The sequence below is a fragment of the Uloborus diversus genome, chromosome 10 (genome assembly GCF_026930045.1).
Source record: "Uloborus diversus isolate 005 chromosome 10, Udiv.v.3.1, whole genome shotgun sequence".
NCBI lineage: Eukaryota > Metazoa > Arthropoda > Arachnida > Araneae > Uloboridae > Uloborus > Uloborus diversus.
The window spans coordinates 90,426,843-90,452,959 of NC_072740.1; the positions used below are offsets into that span (position 1 = coordinate 90,426,843).

Sequence of the window (26,117 nt, forward strand, 5' to 3'; positions counted from 1 at the left end):
CTTTCAGTCGAAATAGGAAGCTAAAATTTTTCCAGTACATTACTATTCACAAGTCTAAAAATATTGAGGGGTGTCCAGTTATCTAGGAGACTTTTTTTTACATGTATTTATGAACCACCTTAATACAGCGGTATTATGTATCCATTTTGCCATTTCAAAACTACTCATTTTCAATTCATATACTCTCTTGTAGTTATCAATTCTTGTTTTCAAGTTCCAAAATGTCATCCAAACGTAGTGCAGAATTTATCTTTTAGATTTAAAAATTACATTTTAGAAAAGATGTAGAGGGCTCCTATTTTAAAATTTTAAGACAACAATATAGATGGTAGTTTCAGCACAATTTTTTTCTTGAAAGTTACGGATACAGTTCTAATAGAGTGAGCTTGAGAGGATGGACGGAATTATTAAAAAAAAATTAAAATTCTTTTGTTTCAAGCGATAGAGAATGATATTTCACAATTTACAAGAATATTTTTATTAATAAATATGTTTTGTACAGTTCTAGAGAGTTGAATGGTAAGACATTTCTGTTGCGCAAACGATAACATTCATGTCTTTAAATGACACTAACAGAAACTTTTCCATGATGAAGCAAAAGTTCAGTATTCCAAATTTAAACCAAAGGATAGCTTGCACTGGTGGCAATTCCACACTGGTTGTTCTTGTTTCGGGACATCTTGATGTATCCCTGAATTCCCCAACTAGCTCCCCAGCTGTAAAATAGGATAATATTGAAAAATTTCAAATTAAGTAACTCAAACAATAATTAAGCAAACTGTAAGGGAATGTGGAGCAAAGTGAAATGGTTAAGATCACTTACTTTTTTCAATTTGAACAAATTGGAATTTTGTTCTATAATTTACAGTTCATAAAGAATGATCAATATATTTGAAAATAAAACTTGCACTGAAACATTATTTTTTATTTTTGGCAGTAACTTTGTACCTCCAAAAAAAGGTGGAAAATTTTCACTTTTTTATTTTATGGGGCAAAGTGAAAAATGAAATTTTTTTTGAATGAAATATTTTTATTTGATTATTTAAGATATTTGTGATCAAATGAATGAGTAAATATGAGAATGAATGAATAAATAAAAATAAATGGAAGAAGTAAACAAATAAAAAAATAATTAATTAATATTCGGGGAAAAATAAATGGATGGATAAAATAGTGAATGAAAAAGGAAATAAGTGAATGAATGAATGAATGAATAAGGGAATTATTAAATGAAGGAATGTAAATGAAATAATTAATAAATGAATACGCAAGTAATTTGATAAAGGATTGAATAAGTAAACGAAATGAGCTATTTCACTTTCTCCCATCCACTTTGCCCCACATGCACTTGAATAACTGTACAAATTATTTAAAACACAAATAAGCTTAATATTAAACAAATAAATACTGTCCCGAATATAAGTCGATCTCAATTAATATTTAAAACGTTAATAACAAGAACTTTATCATTCAATAATAACAAAAATAATTTTTGACTTGCAACAAAATATTTCAATATGAGTATCATATTTAAAAAATTGCTCTGATTATCATGTTTTTTGATTTTCAGAGGTTACTTTTTCTTGACAGGGATAGACCAAATGTGTTACTACATAGTTAAAATATTACCAGATAGGTGCGCTAAAAGTGGCGTAAATATTTCACCATTTCACTTTGCCCCACATTCCCCTACTAAATTTTCAGTACAAAATAATAACATCTTTGACTGTTTCATACAAACAGATTTCAAATAAGCAACAACGACGAAAAGAACGGCATTCATGTCCCGCTCTTTATTGCTTTCAAAATCTGTTTCCAAAACATATGGAACACGAAATTTGTTGTTTTTCTCTGTCTATAGTGGAAGACAAAACTTATCGCCAGTGAAATTTCATAAATGCCAATCTAAATTCTTTGCTTGAAATACATTGCAACAAGTTTGCTAGTAATGTAATATTGGTAAAATATTATAAAAAGAAGATTTACGCAACAGTTTTTGATTTCATTACGTCATAAAAGCCTTTAAAAAAGATGATATTTGTAAAAACCATTATTACAAAAGAAACTAAACATTTATCGTAAACTTTCTCGTTCCTTTAATAACAAAGAAACTCAAAGGAATTCGGCTAAATATTTTAAATGGTTACTTATTAGCGTTACGTTATTAACGTTTAAAAATTGCATATATATGGAAGAAATATGTTTTACAAGCTGTGAAGTTGAATGTAGTACCTGTTTTTGACGAGCCAGTAATCATGGCCATCTTCACTGCCGTAACCAATAACTAAAACTCCGTGATCCAACTCAGTAGAGCTACAGGATTCTTCGTCGTAAACGCCATCACTAAAATAAAATTCGTGAAATTACTACTATGATTAGAGAAGAGTATGAAAACCATTTTCATTTTACTGAACCATACATCTTGTTGGACAAATCATTCTGTATAGTTAACTTGTTGCTTGTTCGCCTTAGACGAACATTATTTTTGTGTACATACTCTTTTTTTTGTAAATTATTTTTAAATACTTTTTTTCCATCGACTCAAGACCTAAATAATGATCGTAATTGAAATAAGAAAATACTCCTCTTCGCCTACTCTGAGCCTTTTTTTAGTCATTTTATGGATTTGAATTTGTTTTAAACTGAAAAATGATGTGGAGCTCAAATTGAATATCATGTAATATGCAGTTTTGCTTGTAAATTAAAGGTAATTTTTGTAGGTAGTTTTTAAAGAAAAACTCAATCCTCTCATAATATAAAAAATATTTGCTATAAAACATCGCAAAAACTTTTGAAATTGCTTCAGCCCGTATCTTAAAAACGCTTTAAATGTAGAACACGCTCCTTTACATCAAAATTAGGAAGGAAATGTTTCACTTAACGCCATTTGTTTTCTATTGGTTTTCTTAAGCACAGCTAAAAATTTCTTCTACCTTAGCTTTCTGTGAGAAATGCTCAAAAAAGCATTTTTCCTCATTAAAATTAGAATATAACTGAGGAACCATACCTGTATAGGGTCTGGTGGGGGAAAGTGGTCAATGGGGTAAAGTAGTCATATGTCAAATAAGTGACTATAGATTGGAAATAAATGTTCGAATGAATGTGAAAATTTTATTTTAGAGTAAGGCAGTTAGAAGCTACTTTTTGAATGCAAAATTTTACAACTGGCAAAATTTTATTTGGTAAAAAAAAATATTTTGCGTGAAAATGAAAAATTTAAAAATCTAAACACCTATTTTAATTTCCTCGGGAAATTTTGTTTGTTAGAATTAGGAATAGATGGACTGCACAGAAAGCTTCCTACATGTCTCAAGAACTCCTACTCATTAGCAGTTAGCTGAATATATTTTAGATAATTTTTTAGAACAATTTAAGTGAGATGGGGTAAAGTGGCCATAATATTAGACTTAACGAATATTGTTCTTCTAATGTCACTTAATCTTTAAATATAAGGCAGATACAAATTAAATATTAGTTTTACTTAATATGCATTGTTTTTACAGTAAACGGGGTTAAATATACGACTATATGCGTATACATAATCATAAACACTCGTGTAGGCACGTACATAGGCGTATTCAAATAAATGCGCCAATAAATACGTATATGGGTATCTGCAAGTATCTTTTATCCATACAGCTATATATTCTACTATACACGTATATGCTCGCTTATATTCGCATATACAAGAACACTTATATAAACAGGTATACACGTAATATACGCGCACCTACTCGAGTAGACACTTACATACAAGCGTAAGAAATACAAGTATACAGAGTGAGATTCAACTCTTGAGCAACATTATTAAAAGGTGTTAATGGGGAGGATAAGAAGCAAGAATCATAAGGAACATATGGTCACAAACACAATGCTGACGCGCTACATGCACGCAAAGCCAGAAAATGATGTATGCAAAAAAAGTCACAAATTTGTAATACACAAAGATAATTTTATACAACATTTTAGGTCTTAAGAAAGTTTTAAAGCGATTGATAAAATTTGCGGATTGCAGCTGTAATAATGCGTCGCATTCACAGATCACTCTCTGTTGCAATAACGAGATTTTTGAAAAACTTTCATCAACCAACCGCTGCGCCTCTGTTGCGATGCGTGTATTAGAGCTACTAAAGGCCGTAACTTTTAACAACTGCTGTATATATTTCTTAAAAACTAAACTGTTACGTAAAATCATCTTTGTGCAACAAATTTGTGCCCTGCTTTGCATCCATCAGTTTCTGGCTTTGTGTGCATGTAGCGCGTCAGTGATTATAACTTCCTTATGATTCTTGGCTTCTTATCCTCCCCTCTTACACCCCTTTAATTTTTGCACAAGAGCTTAGATTCACTCAGTAGGCCGACATGTATATAAGCGTATATTCTTGTGTATACATACATATACTGGTGTATGCACGTAAATGTACTTATATACGTCTATACAGGTATATAATCGTGTTTACACGTATACATGCGTATATACTCGTGCTTCCATATATACATGTATATACGTGAGTAGACACGTACAAACACGCACTGGATGCGTCCACGAATTAACTCGTGTATACCCGTATATACATTTATGTACACTTATGTATGTATCCACATGTACACTTGTACATATATGTGTATATACGTCTACTATACCCGCATATACTCAGGTATGCACGGTATCTACTCATATATGAACGTGATTACTCATGTTTACACGACACGTATATACTCGTGAATACACACAAATATTAGTGCATATACTTGTAACCATAAAAATAACTGAAATATACAAATATTAGGGTTATTTAATATGGTTTTGCATTTATTTTTAACTATGACCACTTTACCCCATGCTATGACCACTTTCCCCCATCCCATGGGGTAAAGTGGTTATAAATACAAAGGGAAAAGAAAGTGTTTTATAAAACTAATTAAATTAATATTTTTTTTCTAAACTTCAATGTACTGTGTTCTTTAATAATGCAATGTAAAATAACAGCAAAAAAAGTTGAAGTGTTTAAATAATTCGTTGTATTTATTATCCACCAAAGTAGAAAACCTACGATTTTATGACCACTTTACCCCACCAGACCCTAACATTCAGTCATCATACCAAAAATGATTTCTAGCGCAATGAGTATTAGTAATTTTCATAAAGCCAGGACATTATCTTTACAGTATTTCTCAAAGAGAGCTATCCCACCTGTATAACTGGAAGCTAAAATGACTAGCATCAATAGCAACTGATACTGGACCAACTGTTGCAACAGCTTGCAGTAAAGCCTTTTCATCTCCAGATGGAATATCAACATATCCTGAAACAGTAGCGCCAACATTTTCTTTCTTGAATCTGCAAGTTCCAGCCTGTTATATGTAGAAGAAAATTTAAAATGAATAAAGAAGTAGCTGGAATCTCAAATACATGAAGAATTGACATCACAACAAATGGATACATTCTCACCTTAGAAATACATAAACCTATTCCATTTAACAAATACGGATTACTAATGCATGTTAATAGGATTGTTAAATATGAAATTGTTTAATAAAATGAATGATTAGAAACAAAGTTTTAAACATATGATTGCCCTCATACCTGTTTTTGTGCAGTCTGTTTTTTTTTTTTTTTTTTTGGTGCGATGTAGCAGTAATTTTTGTTGAGAAAACTATTTTTACAGCTACTCGTGAAGTTTTGAACGATTTTTTATGCGATTTTTTTCATGCGGTCCTTATCCACCGCACAAAAACGAGTTTCAGCGTATATGGATCTATATGTGGTCACTTTGAATTCCGCAATGTTTTAGTGTTTTGTGTTTTTATTTAATGCCGGAGTCTGATTATGTGCATCATCAGCTTGAATGACAATCAGCTGACATGTTGCAGAGTCTAGAAGAAAATCAAATAATCTCACTTTATGCATTGAGAATTTAATAATCATATTTTTTGAAGAAAACAGCAGAAAAAGTCTGATGTGAACTTCCCATTATTTCCTTGCGCGCCTATTAAAGAACCGATGTTTTTTAATAATTGAAAAGGAAAAAGAAAAAGATGCAGTGGTGGCGAAAGGGGAGGGGGAGGGAAAATTTTAAAGGGTTGGTAAAATGGAGAAAGTCCTAAGTGTTTTTCACAATCGTTTTTCATTTTTCGACTTCACAGAAAATATTTCCTTTTTCGACTTGAGTTGTTTTCAATTTCTAGTCCTCAACTGCGTAATTTTGAAGCATCAGAACTTCAGTTTCGGGTACAAGTTGTGTGAAATGTTTCAGTAACGTACTATAGCGCAATCAGGGAGAAGTGATAGCAGAAATAAACAAAGAGGGTTGCTATTTGGTGCCAGCATTTACCACTTTCATTCATTACTCATTGGATTAGCAATTCTGTTCCTGAACATTTCGCTTATCTGACTGGCGTTGTTTTCAACATACCAGCGCCAAGCAGACAACGGTATCACCAAGTGTCACGTTGCTTTGTTTACTTTCACTATCAGTTCTCATTGAATGCACTATAAGTACAAATGAAGGTAGTATAGGCTGCAACTAAAGATACAAAAATGTCAACGTTTAAAAGTATGAGACATTTTTTTGCCAAACTTACCGCTTCTTCATATGGGTAAGATGCTTCGGTATCAATTCCTCCGTTCTTCTTAATGTATTTAAATGCGTTGTCCATTAGACCCCCGTTGCAGCCTTGATTCCCTAAAATAAATATACATAAATAAATACATTCAGTTAAAGTCGCATTTTAAAAAGCTTTTGTTTTCAATCATATATGATGGTAATCGTGAAATCTGCTATGTATGTGAAATGGTTGTAAGCTTCATACCATCGAATGCATATTTTTATGAATGTTTAATGTATATTCAAATTTACGAATTCTCAACTTTCAATAAGTTTGAAACTCTTTGCAAATGACATAATTAATAACAACTTAGCAATAAAAATTGTCTACGATGTTTATGTGTTGCCGATATTTAATCGAATCTTGCAGGCATTGAAATAAACTTTCCACCATCAAAATAACTTTGCGGACATTTAAGGGAATATTGCAGACGCTTAAAAGTATATTTCATACATTTAAAATAGCCTTGCAGGCATTTTAATTATAAAGACTAGAAACATCTCACTTTTGAGCGTTGAACCGAAGCTATGAGCTGAAACTTGAAAATAATATTTGAAGTCAATCAACTATAAACTGCCCCTTAAAAAAAATCCAAGTACTTTCTGCTAAATGAAAGACGTCATACAGTGTCAATAAAAAACAGGTAATTTAATACGTACGGCATGCAGCTGTCTCGAGTGTGCACGGAACTTTTGTTCTTCCATTATTCTCTAAGAAGCATGTACGACCTCTGCAAATGCTCGTTTGCCTTTTCAGAGCTTTTATTCACTTTGCATTGCTTTGGTACACGATAAAATTTGATATGTATATTTTGTAACTGGAGCCCAGTTGCTCGGCTACCACGCTTCTACGTCTCGGACCTGGGTTCGATTACCGGGTTAGGCACTCAGCAGTTCATCCCTTCAGTAGGTCGGTAAAATGAGTACCATGCGTGCTTGGAAACCAAACCATGCGGGTTCCGCGTTTGACCAACTACCTAACCGGAACATCTGCCTTGCAGCCTTGGCCAGGAAAACTGAGACGGGCACAGTAGGCCTTGGCCCCCATGAGTTGTTGCGCTACTGAGTTTGGTTTGGTGTTATATTTTGTAACTAAATATGAAGGCAAACATTAGCATTGAACTCTTGCGTATAAAGCTCTAGACTAGGAATTATGAATAGTCGCCACTGGGTACCAGATTTACAAAAAATAGTAACCACTTTTGACTTTTGGTAGCCTTTTATTTTAAATATATATTCAGTGCAAAAAATAAATAACCTTAAGGGAATTTGCTCCAAATTAAGTTACCAATGAGGAGTCGGCTGATGCCCTGAACGTCTTAGGATTGGAAGCGCATTGTCATGTCACGATATACGAAATGAATTTTAACGAATCAAGATATGCATGGTCGCCATTTTTGGCGACTAAGACTTGGTTTTTGGTTGCCATTTTCAATGAAATGGTCACCCATTGCAACTGGCGACAGCTAATCTAGGGTTTTTCACCTGTGTAGAAATGATAATCATATAGTATTATTTAACTAAAAATTTTTATTTGTTTTGTTGATTTGTATACAGTGATGGCCAAATCATTAGACTAAGACTGCTTTAAAAGCAAATTCTTTATTGATTACATAACTATAGACACATTAACGAACAGTGAAATAGTTATCTAATATTTAGTATGCATTCCCTTGTTCTTGATGAGCCTTTTAAGTCTTTTTAGCATATTTTTCACAAGGTTTACACCATTTCTTAACTTTTTAAAAAAGGAGGTAAAAAATTGTTTATACTCACTATCATATATACTCACATACACATACTCACTAATTACCTAAAACTAAATTTAAATATAAGAAAACACACTAATAAAAAGAACTAGTGAACTGTTTAAGCTGATTAAGGTTATGTTCCTGGTAGGTAGATAAACAAAGAACATAAACAAAGCAGACAGTGCTGCCACCTGCAAACATTAAATTATGCTAAAATAACGTAATAATCAGTGTACAGTATGTGCTGTACTTTAACAGTAAAACTTGTAGAAAAGTACAAATAACTTGCCTTCGTCTCCAGAGCAATCCATTAACTGTTGTTCGCTGAGAGAAACCAATTTTCCAGTTTTCTTCTTATGCTGTCCTTCTACTGAACCAGTTGTTGAAAAGGCCCAACATGAACCACATTGTCCCTGCAGTCAAGGTGTAAATTCTTTGAGTTAATTTAAATAAAACAAATAACGTTTATACAGTTGAACTGAATGCCGTTCTTTCTTTCAACAAATTAACATTTCAAACAATTTAAAATTCAACTATTTCACAGTATTTTAAAACAGATATGAACAGATGTATTTTACGCCGTTAAAATCTTTTAATGCATTTTTATCTTGCGTCACGGTAGAATTTAATGCCAGTATTTCGTAAATTTACATAAATTAGAATTCACTTAAGCACAGCTTGCTTGCTATGGGGCATTTTTTTTTAAACTTTGGTTCATGCTATTTTTTTAAATTCTAATAGTAATTTCGGTGTACTAGTAACTGATATAATATAACTGTCTTTTAAGCTTCTGGTTTTTACTAACATCAGGGCTCAAAAAAATAAGTTAATTGTACACCCCTGAAACATTTAATGAACACTATAGCACTGCAAAAAATATTAAGTATTTTTTCTAATGGCCAGTCTTTGCGTTATTGGTTTCGTTAATGAAATATAATAAATGCATCGATGAAATTTATTCAGAATAAATTAATTTCATTTTATCTTATTTAGTAACCATATTTTATTCAGTGTTCGTGAGATGTCCTTCTAAATTAATATTAACAAATTTATTTGTATAATAAAAAGTAAAACCATCTCTTTATAAAAAGAAAAAAGATTTTTTTTCGTTCTGGTTTGCTTTTGATGTATTTAACGGTCGATTCAAAGTATGCAAACTAGATCAACTATCATTTCATGAAAACTTTAGTCAATCAATGTTATTTCACTATCTGAAACAGTATAGTATAACTCGACAAAGTCTGATTATTTTGTCACTGAATCTTTGCTCGATATCAGTCGCATAGACACGCAGTTAACGGTTTTGTCTGATTTTTTACGTTTTCTAAGCCATCTTGAGGCACTATGTAATATAATCATAATTTTATGTTTTTTATGAGAAAAGAGTGTAATCATTGCTGGTACCAAGTAGCACCCCTGGGCTTTGTAATAATCATTCCCGTAGTTTAATTTATTTTTCAAACGTCAACTTGATAAACACTGGAAACGAAACATAGTTAGATGACGAAGAAAGGAAGCACATTGATTGATCATAGACTTGAAATCTCATATTAACAAATTGAGTAAAATGTAATAATTTTATTAAAGTAAATTGACCCTTTGTTGTGTGTGTGAAAGTACAATAAATTCCCTTCATTTATAACTTTAAACTACAGCTCAACAGTATTCTTAACTTGTATTTTAAAAGTAGCTTTTCAATTATTTTGATTTTTTAACGTATCCACTAATAGCATTTATAAACTAAAATAAGGTAGTATAAACGTTTTGCCAATGCAAATGTGACTTGTATAGCATAAATCATTTGACATAGTTGAAATTTTATTTATATTGAAAACTATGCTTGAATAACGTTTTTATTCATTCAATGGTTTTGAAAACCACTCTGGAAAATCCCTTCTATGTAGCGAAAGATTTCAAATGTTTTTATTTTTACATAAAAGGTTGTTTGCAATGAATTTATTCAATCAGAGTTTTTGTGCCTTCTTGCAGCTATGAAAGAAATTTTTTCCCTTGTGAAACAATTAATCTGTTGTTTAAAAAACAATGATAATTTTTCAAACGAACCCAAAGTGAAATCTCATACGTAAACTAGTTTTCCAGTTGTTTATTATACTACATGTTTAAGAAAGAAAATAAGTTCAAAGATATGTGTTTTAAAGTATAAAAAAGTCAATTCTTTTACCTGATTTTTGACTTCAGTCACGAGGCCTTGTTCCCTCCAGTCAACTTCATCGGGAATTTCAATGTTAGAAGGGGGGATGAATGTAGTGGAAGGTGATCTCTTGTTTGGCTTATATCCATTGAATTTACTGTTGACTTCTTCAGTTGTCTGCAATTAAAATATTTCAATATTTAAACAGTCATTAATGTACCAAATTATTGCAGATTTTGAGTTCACATCTTCATTTCCTTTTCCCCCGCTGTACACGTTAGCTGCAGCATGCGAAAAAGAGAGGAAAATTTTCTCATCTTTTAACTTCGAATGGGTATTGAATGTAATGTTAATTATTTTGTCCAGTAATTATTCGTAAGTATTTTCATTATAAACTATTAGTTAGATATTTAATGAAATAAAAAAAATAATTGGTAAAAAAATAAGTAAATAAACCAAAAGATATAAAAACAAAAAATATATAAAGCAAAATTATTCTACACTTGCGGTTTCCAACAAACTTGTAACTGCAACTGGGTAAAGATAAGTGGAAGGAATCGAAGTTCGTCAAGGAGCAAAATTATTTTTAAAAATCATATGTTTAATCTAACTACCTAATTGGTAATCCTTAGTGATTCATAAAAAGTAGTTAGTGCATTGTTAAAATTTATTTTGTATGTAATAAACTTGAAGCTTAACTTGCGATATACATTGGATGAAACTACGATAAATTTTCATCAAATGGTTAGAACCAAGCAATAAAAAAATGTTTTTTCTTTGGTGCCCAGAGTTGAGAAATGATTTTGATATGTTTGGGGCTCTGAATCGAAATATGAAATCAGTTTTTCTCTTTCTCTTTTTTTCAGTTTTTCTTTTAGATAAATGTTGCTGTTTTACCTAAAATGTGCAGTTTTATCTCCATTTTGAGCACTGCTAAAGCAAGCATAGGCTTCTGAAACAAGGACTGCTTCTGGTATATTTACCCTATTGTCAAACTACAGTCGAGTAACTTAATGGAAAATTCATCAGATGTAGTAAATATTTGACAACTTTAGTAATGATGCATCCACAAGTTAAGGTCAGTTTGTAAGTTTTTGCTTTGGGTATATTCGTTTCGCGTGATGTGCGATGAGTTGAATCTTTGTATTCAATATTTTCAGGGCCCGATTAATATAGTGGGTGACCCTAAATAAACATTTTTTGAGCTTACTCTGAAGTCAAACCTCATAAACATCAATGTGGATGGATCAAAGAGGAGTGTCGATTTTAGGGGGTGTTGAGGTGTTCAACCACTCGTTCAAAATATTTGTTGATGCAGAGCATCCCAAAATTAAGTACACCTTAAGAAAGATACATAAATAAAGGAGAATACCTTAATTTTCTTTCTATTTCTTAAGTTAAGTTTTCTTAAGTAAGACTTCTACAATTTTAGTAATTTTGAGGCCTTTAAAAACTGGGGACCCATGGTCAACAGCCTAATTGGCCTGTTTGGTAATCAGGTTCTGATTCTTTGTGCACTACAATTGGAATAAAAAAATCCATGTTTTGTGTTTTATTTAATCTATAGATGGGGGGTAACTTTAACCCGTTTTATGTATATTTAAATGTTATACTATCTTTAATTATAATCTATCTACGTTAATTTGAACTTCTGGGCAAAAACTGATGTCACATTTGCACTCAGGGTACCAAATTCATTCAAAATTAGTTCTAAAAGCCCTAGCACAAAAATGACTGTTCCTCTGTGTTATGGATCTAATAATTAGTAGCTAAAAAAACCAGACGTTTTCTTTGTCTGAATGATTAAAATTCGTCAAAAGTTTCATTTTTTTTTTTCAAAATAATTTCAAGAAAAAATGCAATACCTAATTGATTTTTTAGGCTAAAATGTTTTCGGAGTATTTACGAGTATTATTAAAGTGCTACCCACTTTATGAGAATAGCCTTCAAAGATTTGAAACCCTTATTCTACTGAAGCAAAACGCCTTCAAGTAAGCCCTTAATCACTTCCAACGTAGTTCATTGATAAATACTGTATTCTACGAAACCTTGGACAACCGTAGTATTAGAGACCTGTAAGGAATTCTAAGAACTAGAAAGAACACACCATATTATTAGTAGACCAAACAATGCCCAAGCAGGAGACGGCAGCGTATTATGCAGTAGGCAGATATTCCTTATTGAAAAAAAAGTAGGAGGAATTCTCGGTGAAGTTCTAAGTGTCAGAAGTTGCTCTGAGATTTGATGGAACGGTCTGGGGTCTTGATGAACGCTATCATTTTGCATGACTAGGAACCTGAATTGCCGAGAATTCAAGGATTTTCTCCGACGATTCATAGATTTGCTAATGACTTTCTCGATTTACTGTAAGTGAAGGACAAGGTCGAACTCTGGGTAAATTACAGATTCTGTTAAGGTTAGATTTCAGTCAGCTAACCTTTGAACTTTGGTTTCTGTGAAAACGGCCACATATACGTGTTTCTTAATTCCTGCAATTTATGGGAATCTGGCCTTGGTAGGGCTGATTGTTAGGAAGTGTAGTAACCGGGATGCTTTTTCTCCCCCTCTATACTTATTTCCAGATCCGCTTGGAACCAACCTGATTCGTATTTATTAGAGGGTCCTTTAGCCGAGATCTCTAATGCTATAGCGGACTAACCGCTTATTTTTACTTTGCTCGGAGCGGGCCAAGCAGCCTTTGTTTTATGTTCACCAGTTTTCAAAATCTAAACTGGCAGGGTCGTAATCAGACTTTTGTTTCGGGGAAGGTTTCACATTTCTTGCGAAATCTTTATGACCAATTAGATTTGACTTTATTCATATATTCTATTAGTTTTTGTGACAATAAGTTAATTAAAGCAAATGTAAAATATTACGTATCTATCTAATGGAGGAAGCAACTCTCATGTATACACTGTAACTTAACTGTGCCCCAATTAAATAATACATGTTTTTTCGATAACTGTCATAAAATCGATCGAAAAACCATACTTTTTTTCGATCAAGAACAGAAGCGTGTTCTCATATACGCTCAATCGAAATAACGCTTCTTAAATTCATATTCTTGACAGTAATAAAAATATGCAAAATATAGAGTTTGGACTTTTTAAATCTAAGAATTTCGATTTTTTTTCGTTAGTGTCAGGTTTTCCAATTCTGCAGGAAAGTGCTATATTGTTTAGTAAGAAATGATATTCGCAGTGACTAGGAAAGGAATAAATACTGTAGATACAGCACTGAATAATTAATTTTTCGATAGTAAAACTTTTTTTTTTCACATGAAATTGAAAATAAATAAATAAATAAAAAATAAAGTATTTATAATATTCTTTTCATAAATGAAAGTACGTAAAACAAAAGCTTTTTCGGAATGGTTTGAAAATTTTTCGAGGGGGTTTGAACCCCAAAAACCTATTGTATACGGCCTTGTAAACTGGTAGTGCCTTCTAAAATCGTATATTTTTAAGAGTAAGAAAGAGCTATTTTTTGCATATATCTCAATATTAACTATTTAAGGACCATTATGAGCAGGAGTGAATGTCATCATCATCATTATCATCCAACCCGGTTAAAGAGTAGAAGCCTTGTTCTGACCTCTATCCATTTTTATGTGTTCTTCCTCTATCTCTTCTCCCCTTCGGCTTATATTCTAAGGCACGCAGACCTTGGTATGTGGTCTGAACTGTACTTGGTATGTGGTCGTTCTAAATGTTCTCCCCACCTGTTTCAATGGTTCATTATAATATCTAACATTGGTTCAACCCGTAATTCTTCCCTGAAGCTATCACTTCTCATTTTATTCAATTTGGAACATCCTTCCACACTCCTTAGAAATTTCATCTCAGAAGACTGAATGAATCTTTCATCATTTTTTATTAAGGAGTGGTCATTTTTTTAAAGGAGTCACAAGGAGTTAAATTTTAAAATAAATAACTAAATTTTCTGTTGATTTAAAATAAAACAAAACAAAAAAAAACAAAAAATCCTAGAGAAACAACGCAGGAAAATGTAAATTAATAACGATTTTCTCGGTTTATTCTAAAAGAAATTAATTATGAGTTCCACTAGGTGGCACAGTTGACGTGTCAGGAGTTTGAGAGAGCATTAGAGTATAGACAATAGAATATAGGAGATCATGACGAGATTTTGACGGAGTCGCGGGATAATAATATTGAAGCTTTCTTGACAGCTTGGAAATTCTTGTACATGAATAAGTACATGAGTAAAAAAATATTTCTTTTTGTCAACTCTCAGAAATTTATTGTTCTCCGTTACTTCTGAACAGTGAAAACTATGAAAATGGAAAATTATGAAAAAATTAATATTTCTTCTTCACATTTCATAAACTACGCTCTGGATATACTTTAAACATTTCAAGGAATATTATGGAAATTTAAAACACTGATGTATTATACAGTTCATTTTAATTTTTTTTTTTCAACGGGGCTCGCTGCATAAGACACCTTAGCTTTTTGTAGACCTAGTGCAATCTCTTGCTGTGGTTGGTATCCAATCTTTCATGCGCCATCATAGAGAATGTCAATGGCACAGAAAATGTTAATGCCCAGTTTTCCACCATGTGTTAGGCACCTGCGCTCTTACGATGTGAAATTGTGCAATGAATTTAATTTGGCTGAGAGTGCTTGATCCAAATATAAGGCACTCAGGAAATCTTTAATACGCCGCATAACCACGCGATATGGGCACTGACGACGTTCTACATCTCAAAAACCCACTGACTGAGAACTTGGTCCTTTGGTTAAGAACCCAAGATCAAAGTCGTACGAGGCCAACGTTTTATCACTTCGCCAACCAGCCGACAGATAGCTTTAATCTAAAGCCAGAAATTTTCAAGATCTTTAGAAATATTATTTCTATGTAGGAAAATAGATTCAAATATGACGTTTTAAACAATTGATTTAGAATCTGAAAATTGAAAAATATTTATGCTTTTAGTTTCTACATTTTTCTGGTTTGAAATTGAAATTAACTGTACTGAAAAGTTTCAAATTTCACTGATGTTCCTTGAATAGGGCAAACAATACCCTATTCGCAAATGAACTATGGTAAGTGACGTATGTCTACATGAAAAAAATGAGGTTTCTTTAGGTTCTTTTAGTACATTCTTTTTTAATCTGAAATTTTACTGAAAGTAGCTATAGCGACCAGGACATGAAAATATAGATTTTACACTTACTAAATTGTAATAATAATTTTTTTTTTCATTTAAAAATCCCTCTCATGTACCCTTATTTCATTCACTACAATTTATCTCATTTGCTATATTTTTGTATTTATATACCTACTACTAATTGTTTTGAAAATGCAGACTAAGTTAAGAATTCACTTTACGCGAGCCTGTAAAAACTTTACTAGATTTTCTAGCACCAACTACAAATCAATAAATAAATAAAAAATAAGTAAACATAATAATGTTAATCACTATCAGCAAAAATCTCCGTCAGTACATGCAATATTTATTCATAAACATTAATGCTATGTAGAATTGGATTTTTTTTTTTTTTGCATAAAATACGGCATGAGAAAGTTTATTTTAAATAGTTACCATATCACTGAAAAAGTTGACTCCAAGTTTGAAGCTGTGTTGTTTCAAATCAGCTTCAATATTATGTTTCAAAACCTTGGCCAAATTAGCTTCCCAGATCAATCTTCTTGAGTACTCTTCATTTCCTTCGTATAATTTACTATGAAGTTTCTGAAAAAATATAAGTTTTTGTTATAGCTGGTGTCTTTAAAAATAAATAAAACATATCCCCTCTCCCCCCACCAAAAGAAGTGTTATTTCGAGTTACCCATAAATTATTTATCTTGTTTAAAATTTGTTTGACGCAAGAGATTCGAATAAAACATCAAATGTTGACAAATTTGTGTCCTCTTGAATCACATACTCTTCAGAAATATGGTGAATGTTAAAAAAAAATTCTTGTGACGCATTGTAGACTGCACCAGCATTTCAACTAGCAGTAGTATGTGCCTAAAACAATGCTATTGATGCAACTTGCTCTGTCCGCTAACGGCGCACAGTGTAGTGTTTTGACCAAAATTTCCACCAAACTATTGTCCGTTATTCACGAGAAGGCACTTAGCCACGCCTCCTCGAACGCAGAGTTCCATTTTACACGGGGGTAATCGATAAGTGATCCACGCTCTTCTAAAGGAGACAACCAGACAGCCTTCAGTTGGGCGTGCATTTTAATGTGCAAAAGTCTTAGTGTCCTTTACATCACTTGTCTGTTGTCATTTTAATTATTCTTACATTTTAAAAACTGCTGCTTTTACAACAAAATGCTGTGATCCGAACATACCTTCTGCCGAGAACAGCGAAATAGAGTCATTGGATACCACGTGACGAGTGATGAATCAAGTGCCTTCTCGTGGAAAACGAACAATAGCGAGTTTTGAAAAAGCATCCTCTACCTTGGCTCAAAATGAGGTAAAATCAGGGCTGCGGAGTCGGAAGGAAAATGGCCGACACCGACCCCGACTCCGACTCCTGGATTTTGAAACGCCCGACTCCGACTCCAACTCCGACTCCGACTCCGGATTTTTTAAAAATTTTTTAATTGTATTTTTTCAACTCCCTCTCTCCATTCAAGGGAAGGGGGAAAACCTCTTAACAGAGATTGAAATATTAATTCCTTTTTATGAAAATTTCGCATTTTGTTTTTTATTGTAAACCCAAGACGTCATACAACGTTAGAAATTCAATTTAAAAATCAAACTTTCCAACAGTTACGAGTTAAAAAGTGAGATGACTTAAAAATCCCTTTTAAAAATTTTGAAAATGATTATCTGTAATTTGCCCCCCTTTAATGTTTAACAAATATATATTGATCAAATCGTGTGCTTTCAATTTTTGAAAGCTGTAACTTGAGAGAAAAAAAAAAACTTTTTTTCTAAATCCAAGTTCTTGAGAGGGAGTGGTTTGCCCCGGGTGACATCCATCTGGTAGATGACCCCCAAAGTTAATTTCAGAGTTTATAAAAAATATAAATACTTTAATTCTGAAAATTTTCGCGAATATATTTTAAATTACATTTCATCAATAAAATTTCAACGAAAATAGGGCACATATACGTCAGGAGCTAATTTTACACAAAACGCGGCGGTATACAAATTTGTACGAATAGCTTTTGCTATACTTATATTTCTGCTTCGCTAAATTTTTAATTTACATTTTATTGGCTGCTTTAGAATTAACCTAAATATGAAGATTTTAAGATTAACTGCAATTCTTGAGTCTTGTAATCAAGAAATCACTAACACTTATTTTGTTCCATACTTTTAGTGAGAACCAAGCTTACAGAAATAGTCTTAATAAAGAAAAAAACATTAGATTATTTCATCGAATCTTTTAGATTCGTGCTTTCGAGCAAGAACTTCTTTGAATTTGCCGATCACACTTAAACGTTTGAACCTTATAGCTACGGGCCTCAACTTACTAATTTGTTACGTTTCTTTTACTATTTTAAACTGAGATAGAACAAAACACTATATTTCTATTTTTATTTGAAAGTGATTACTTGAAAATGTTATTCAACAAAACCGTTTACTGACAGTTGCTATTAGTTAAGTTAAAAAGCAAGCAAACTAGGGACGGCTACAGAAAGTTCGGTAAGCATTCAAGCTAGCTGATTGCCATAATGGCAGTTATTTTCTCATTAGTATCTTTTTATACATGTAATCGAACCAATTGGTAATCAATTTTTAAAAAATGCAAGGAGAGTCAGTGAAAAGGAAAGAAGAAAAGAAGCCCGGAGTCGGAGTCGGAGTCGGCATGTTTTCTAACGACTCCGACTCCGACTCCTTTATTCCAAAATCGGTCCGACTCCGACTCTTCGACTCCGACTCCGACTCCGACTCCACAGCCCTGGGTAAAATGCTTCAGCTGCTCGGTATAGACGCTACAATTGCAAGTTTCACAATTCCCTAAACTGACTTTTTTTGAACGGATTCAATTTTTTCTCCCTTAGTCGAATGTTTCAGTTACACTTTTTCGATTTCGAAATCATGATCAGGGTCTAGTCTGAGCTCTGCTGAATTTGGAGGGCTTGCCGCATTTTGAGCCTAGGTAGAGAATGCTATCTCATAACGCTCTAGTTTGATGGATTTTTGATGAGAATGCAACACTCTGCTGCGTATTCATTGTTTCCATATAAATTCTCATATAATTTATCTGTACAAATTTAAGTCGGCCGTCTTGTCTAGTGTTCAGAGGAGTCTGACTGCGACGGGTGGTCCCCGGTACGAATCCTGGCTCGGACATGGATGTATTTTCTCTCTCCTGTCCTGGTCCTTCCTTTGTGTGAATGTGTTGTGAATGGTTGCCTACCCTTTAAACGGTCCTTATGGCATGTGTGTAAGGCTGTAGTCGGACTATATTACGGTACAGTTGGAAAAGTGAAGCAGCGCTCCCCGAATTGCCAGCCAAGCTTTTACACGACACTATAACAGCAACACATATAAATTCTAGCTCCGCCTTCCCTTAACTGCCCGTCAAATAAAGGATCTGAGTGTCAATTGCACATGGATTTTAGAAGTATGAGGAAGTATGAATTTCTATATGAATTATATTGTTTGTGTTCTACCAATCCTATCCAGTATATACGATTTACCCCCCCCCCCCCCCCCCCCCCCATCCTCCGAAAACTTTGAAATTGCAGGCCTCATTTAATATTATAGCTAGGAAAACCTATTCGTGATCATTGAACTCATTCTAACCTTTTTGCTAGTGAATATGTTATAATGATTCCACTTGCTGCATAGTCTTTCACGGAGCGCGTTGCCAAAATATAGTATGAAAAGCATTCAAACAGTATTGTTGAAGATTTCATGATCAGTTTCATTTCCTCTTATAGATCTATAGTTAAAACTCTGCCGTGAAAAATTATTTATCAATTTAGTAAGATTCATCTTGTATTGTTGTTGATTTTTAAAAGGCTAAAACGTTTGAGAATTCTGTTGCCATAGCACAGCTACGCGTTTAATTTAAGGAATGTTCATTATCTGCCTTTTAAGTCATAGTCAAGTTTCAATAACGTCATTCCACAGAAAAAAGGACACTTTGTCGAGCACGTGATAGCTCAATATTTCATTTCAAAGCGTGTAATAAAAGCATATAATAAAAAACATTTTGGCCTAAGAAATCACGCATTATTACTGGCGATTTCGCGGACTTTTTCTTTTTTTTTACATTTCAAGAGTAGCGATTAAAAAGGACACTGGAAAACACTTTTTTTGCTTAACAAATAACAAACGCAAATTACTTTCACTAGGACAGAAATATTTTACATTTTAGTCCTAAATAATTTTTCTGTACATTTAAAAATTAGTTTTAATCTGTCCCTACGTGACGGTAGCAGCACTCCAATCTTCTATACATATAATAAAATAAGATGTTTGTGTGTGTGTGTGTGTGTGGCGCGCTTCCCGGGAAAACGGAAAAGCCTAGAAAGATGAAATTTGGTATACAGGTACAGTTTCTGCCGAAGATGTGCACCTCGGGCTTCGATTTTTGATATTTTAATTAGAAAAAAAGTTATTTAATGTTTTTTGTGTTTTTTTGCACTTTTTAGTACTTTTTACCTCACAGACCTCGAACCAATAGCACCACACAAATATTTTTTGTACTGTAGTGTTGGAAATTTAATTTTAAATACGATGAATGAAAAATTTTTGAAGATAGAGCAATTTTTGTATTTTTTAAGAATTTTTGAAAAAACCTTCATTTTGCATTTTTTCCTGGGTTTTATATTTTTCTAATATCATCCTGCGAGAAGTATCACAGCCTCATTTCTAAAATTTAAGTTGGTAATAGCAAAAAGATTTCGCCCTCTTCAGAAGAAAAAAGTTCTTAAAAATACGCAATAGTTTTTTTTTTACAATTTTCTTAATGCTGAACACATCATGTCTTTCTACGCATCGGTCGAAAAAAGCGTTTTTCAATCTTTTATGCCTCTGACGTCAATACTTGGATTTCGATTCGATATTTACGACGGAATCTTAATCGGAAACAATGTTTTTTTTTTTTTTTACTATATAGCTTACTTCTACATTTTATGACGTGATGACCACGTGTCAGCGCTTGCTTTTTTTCTTTCCTTTTTTTTTGTTTAATTTAGGGATTGCATTTATTTCTTTTTCCATTCCCCCCCCCCAAGCTGGACCTTTTGCTGTATCTATATTACGTTACATTTCATAGATGTGCGCATTTAATTTAATAAAAATAGCGAGATTTTTTTTTTCTTCGTCACTTACTTTACTTCGTTACTTTTTGCACAGTACGGGAAATTTTGGCGATAACTTTTTTTTTGCTCTATTTAAATAAAAAAGCGGTTTTTTGAGTGATCTTTGCTTTCATTAGGAAATGAGCGGGGAAGTTAAATAGAAATGGATAAGAAAACTTAGAGATGGATCGTAAAGGTAGATAGCCGCCGAAGGCGGCATTAGGTAGATACAGAGACTGAGATTTAGTGGACAAAAAATGTTTTTTTTCGAATTAATACTTATATAAATAAAAAAAGATTGTTAATTACTGTCAGAGATAGATATGCATAGATCGTATAGATAGATAAACAAATATAGAGGTCGACACAGTAAATGGACAGCAAAGAAAGAGACGTGCCCGTCATTTAAGGAACTTCAACGAGGTGTCAATGCCCCCCCCCTCACCGACACACACACACACACACACACACCATGACTTCGAAAAAACAATGCTTTCACATAAAAGTGGAAGTGCTTTTTGTTATTTTTTGACAAAATTTGCATGAAGAGTACACCGTTTGTGTCTCCCCTCCCCCTCCTTTATTAATATTCTAAACGACGGAACTGGAGATAGATCTAGAAAATATTTTATTCAAACTACTAATGATATAGATAGATATAGATTGATTGATATCGCCACGAAGTTTATTTAAGCAGCCGCCGAAGGCGGCAACATTGGCGTAAAAAGGCGAATGATAATATTGATAATATAGAGAGAAACATTGATTAATACCGTCGCTAAGTTGTCCAAGCAGCCGCCGAAAGCGCCAACCCTGACGCAAAAAGGCGAATGGCATAAAAAGGCGGATTAGCTGGTCGCCGCAGGCGGCTAGTTATTAAATAAAGCTGTGCTTGATTGTGAGATCTGCTGTTGCAAGGTGGAACGGTATTATGAAATTGAGTGAAATCTAACAGCGTTGTAAAACAAAAGATTTTTTTTATGAATCTTACCTTGAATTCTTCCCAGTGCTGGTCCAGCTCTGGAGTAAAAGAAGCAGCATAAGCTAACGCCAAGAAGGCAAGAGCAACGGCAAATCGAAGCATCTACGATAGTTAAAAGTTGAAATAAACGTAAGTTGGTAACAAAATATTGATATAAATCAACTAATTCCATGACAGGCAGCTTAACAGGAGACAATAAAAACTTGTTACTTTAATACAATGAACTTAAACTTTTCAATTTGTGGGCAACGTTTGGCGTTGTTCGTTTTTTCTACTGATACAGCCTGATATAATAACCAAGTTAGAAAAAGAAACTTTGCTTTGACAATATATAGAATAAGTTGGTTTGCAGTCTAAGCCATCAATAACATGCATTATCGTAGTGCTCCTCAAACAATTTCCAGTTATATCCAGGGCTGCGGAGTCGGAAGGAAAATGGTCGACTCCGACCCCGACTCCGACTCCTGGATTTTGAAACGCCTGAATCCGACTCCGACTCCAGATTTTTTTTTTAATTGTATTTTTTCAACTCCCTCTCTCCCTTCAGGGGAAGGGGGAAAACCTCTAAACAGAGATTGAAATATTAATTCCTTTTTATGAAAATTTCGCATTTTGTTTTTTTTATTGTAAACCCAAGACGCATACAACATTAGAAATTCAATTTAAAAATCAAATTTTCCAATAGTTACGAGTTAAATAGTAAGATGACTTAAAAATCCCTTTTAAAAAATTTGAAAAGGATTATCTGTAACTTGCCCCCCTTTAATGTTTAACAAATAGATATTTATCAAATCGTGTGCTTTCAATTTTTGAAAACTAACTTGAGAGGAAAAAAAGGCTTTTTTTTTCTAAATCCAAGTTCTTGAGAGGGGGTGGTTTGCCCCGAAGGACACCCATCTGGTAAATGACACCCAAAGTTAATTTCAGAGTTTATAAGAAATATAGCTACTTTAATTCTGAAAAAAAATTTACATACAAAACTTATATTCTACCCATCCTTACTTACTGCTGTGAGCCGCTGATCACAGGATCAGAGCAAGTCCTTCAACAGTGTGAGACTTTTCAAAATCAGGCTCTACGACTGATTACCGGAGCAGTGAAGACAACACCCATTGACTGTATGTTACTCAGCACTGATAACATACCTCTAAAGATGATCTTTGAAGAAAGAGCTGTCCTCCTATGGGAAAGAATCCTTGGTGTCTGTCCCTGTGGAACCAGGACTCTCTGGTAGGCGGGAGGAACTTAAAATTACAAAAAGGTTTTCTCAAGGGAGTAGCTGATATTTCTTCTAAACTAGATTTAAAATATGAAACTGAACAATTTCCTCCCTCCATAAACCCCATTTCTGAAAAAGGTTTCACCATTCGCCTTAATTTGATCACGAATGTGTTCAAAGCGGAGACAAATGATGTAGTGTTAAGAGCTCTTGCTCTCGAAACAATAGAATCCTGTTACCCCAGAGAGAAATGGTTGAGAATATATACTGACGGCTCTAAAGTGAATGGATGTGTTAATACTGGTGCTGGTGTTTACTGTGAACTTTTTTCCTTTTACACCCCCATTGGCAACCATAGATCAGCTTTCGATGGCGAGATTGCTGCCATTTGCCAGGCCCTGTCACAGCTCCAGTCACATTTAGACTCTTTTTCAAAAGCAGTTGTATTAACGGATTCAAAGGTTGCACTCCAAGCTATCGATACACCTAGCCACTCCCGAACTTTAACCACCGATAATTGTTTGAAGCTCCTTAACCGGCTTGCCAGAAATAATAAGACAGTTGTTCTTCAGTGGATTCCGGCCCACTGTGGAATCCAAGGTAATGAGATGGCCGATTTTTTGGCCAAAAAGGGAGCATCGGTTCTTCAGTGAACCAATCCTAAGCTTCCATTTAGTAACATCAAAAGCTTAATAAAGAAAATCTTTAAAGACACTTTTCACAAAGAACTCAAAATTCGCAACAGCAATAAACCATGGTTTGAGCTGATTCTGAATGTCCCTAATTGGCCTAGGATGAAATCGTTTCGTTTATTATCTGGCCATGATTGCCTACGAAAACATCTCTGTCGTATCAACGTGGTTCCTGACCCTTTCTGCACTTTGTGTGATCTCCACGAAGTGCCTCATTTGTCCAGATGTCCTGCTCTCCCTCGGACATCCATCTGGGAACGCTATTTGATTGCTCGTTTTCATTTATAGTTTTGTTGTTATCCTTTTGATGTTCAACTGTCTTTAAATGTGCCATTAGAAATTTAAAAAAAAAAAATTCTGAAAATTTTCACAAATATATTTTAAATTATATTTCATCAATAAAATTTCAACGAAAATAGGGCACATACACGTCAGGAGCTAATTTTACACAAAATGCGGCGGTATACAAATTTGTACGAATTGCTTTTACTATACCTATATTTTTTCTTCGCTAAATTTTTAATTTAAATTTTATTGGCTGCTTTAGAATTAACCTTAATATGAAGATTTTATGATTAACTGCAGTTATTGTGTGTTGTAATCAAGAAATCATTTACACTTATTTTGTTCCATACTTTTTAATGAGAACCAAGCTTATAGAAAGTCTTAATAAAGAAAAAAACATTAGATTATTTCATCGAATCTTTTGGATTCCTGCTTTCGCGCCAGAACTTCTTTAAATGATCTTCTTTGCCGATCCCCCTCAAACGTTTCAACCTTAGCTACGGGCTTCGACTTACTAATTTGTTTCGTTTCTTTTACTATTTTGTAACTGAGATCGAACAAAACACTATATTTCTATTTGTATTTGAAAGTGATTACTTGAAAATGTTAGGCACCAAACCGTTTGCTGACAGTTGCTATTAGTTAAGTTAAAAAGCAAGCAAACTAGGGGACGGCTGCAGAAAGTTCGGTAAGCACTCAAGCTAGCTGATTGCCATAATGGCAATTATTTTCTCATTAATATTTTTTTATACATATAATCGAACCAATTGGTAGTCAGTTTTTAAAAAATGCAAGGAGAGTCAATGAAAAGGAAAGAAAAAAAGAAGCCCGGAGTCGGCATGTTTTCTAACGACTCCGACTCCAACTCCTTTACCCCAAAATCACTCCGACTCTTCGACTCCGACTCCGACTCCACAGCCCTAGTTATATCCCTCTTTCAGACACTGAACTGCATTATCGGCCACATTTTAGCTAACTACTACGATAAAATAACATCTCTACCCAGGACTTCTTTTGCATGGGAGCTCAGTTCATATACTTCTTTCTAATTTTATATGAATTTCCGTGGATTAGTCGGAGTTCAGGCTCTTTATGTATGAAAATGAGTTCTGAAGTCTATGCCACTTCCCTGCTTCTTTTGTTAAAAATTAAGGCCCATGCGTTTTTTAAAATTCAAATATTGTTAGTATTCGTCTCGTGGCAATCCAATTTTTTGAATACATTTGGAAGGTGCATGTGGGAGGAGTATTGGGTAACATTCCCACCCCTTTATCTCAAATAATATGGAGGATGTGCTTAAAAATCATAAAAAAGTGGCACAAAGTTGACAGTATTCAGGATAATGCCACGGCAATAGATGTATCAATTGCTGCACAAAACTCCCAGTGAAAACTTCTAATATCTTAGACTGTCTTAGAGCATTATTTCATTGCATGGACTTTATGAAAAACATGGCCTCTAAACTTTATTCACGAGAAAGATAGACTAGATGTAAACAATTAATTGCACCGTTTGGCGACCTCAATCACGTGCTTGTCTTGGACAAGAACAAATTAGTGCCAAGCAGGGGTGCCCACCTGGGGGGGGGGATGTTTTTAGCAGGGCTGCGGAGTCGGAATTAAAATGGCCGACTCCGACCCCGACTCCGACTCCTGGATTTTGAAACGCCCGACTCCGACTCCAACTCCGACTCCGACTCCGGATTTTTTTTAAATTGTATTTTTTCAACTCCCTCTCTCCCTTCAGGGGAAGGGGGAAATCCTCTAAACAGAGATTGAAGTATTAATTCCTTTTTATGAAAATTTCGCATTTTGTTTTTTATTGTAAACCCAAGACGCATACAACGTCAGAAATTCAATTTAAAAATCAAATTTTCCAATAGTTACGAGTTAAAAAGTGAGATGACTTAAAAATCCCTTTTAAAAAATTTGAAAAGGATTATCTGTAATTTGCTCCCCTTTAATGTTTAACAAATAGACATTGATCAAATCGTGTGCTTTTAATTTTTGAAGGGAAAACAAAAACCTTTTTTTCTAAATTCAAGTTCTTGAGAGGGGGTGGTTTGCCCCGGGTGACACCCATCTGGTAGATGGTAACCAAAGTTAATTTCAGAGTTTATAAAAAAATATAAATACTTTAATTCTGAAAATTTTCGCGAATATATTTTAAATTATATTTCAT

The 26,117-nt window shown here is 33.6% G+C and overlaps 1 protein-coding gene across 1 annotated transcript in view; it reads right to left on the reverse strand.

The window, feature by feature from the left end:
- Positions 1-462: 462 nt before the first annotated feature.
- Positions 463-26,117, reverse strand: part of LOC129231087 (cathepsin L-like) — a 54,046-nt gene continuing 28,391 nt past the window's right edge. Inside the window, exons 10-17 of the mRNA XM_054865334.1 lie at positions 21,750-21,842; positions 16,078-16,227; positions 10,542-10,688; positions 8,649-8,772; positions 6,586-6,686; positions 5,195-5,355; positions 2,233-2,343; positions 463-716 (exon numbers count right to left, since the gene is read on the reverse strand). Of these exons, the coding sequence (XP_054721309.1) occupies positions 617-716; positions 2,233-2,343; positions 5,195-5,355; positions 6,586-6,686; positions 8,649-8,772; positions 10,542-10,688; positions 16,078-16,227; positions 21,750-21,842 (987 nt within the window). The 3' untranslated portion in view covers positions 463-616. The remainder of the gene's footprint in view (positions 717-2,232; positions 2,344-5,194; positions 5,356-6,585; positions 6,687-8,648; positions 8,773-10,541; positions 10,689-16,077; positions 16,228-21,749; positions 21,843-26,117) is intronic.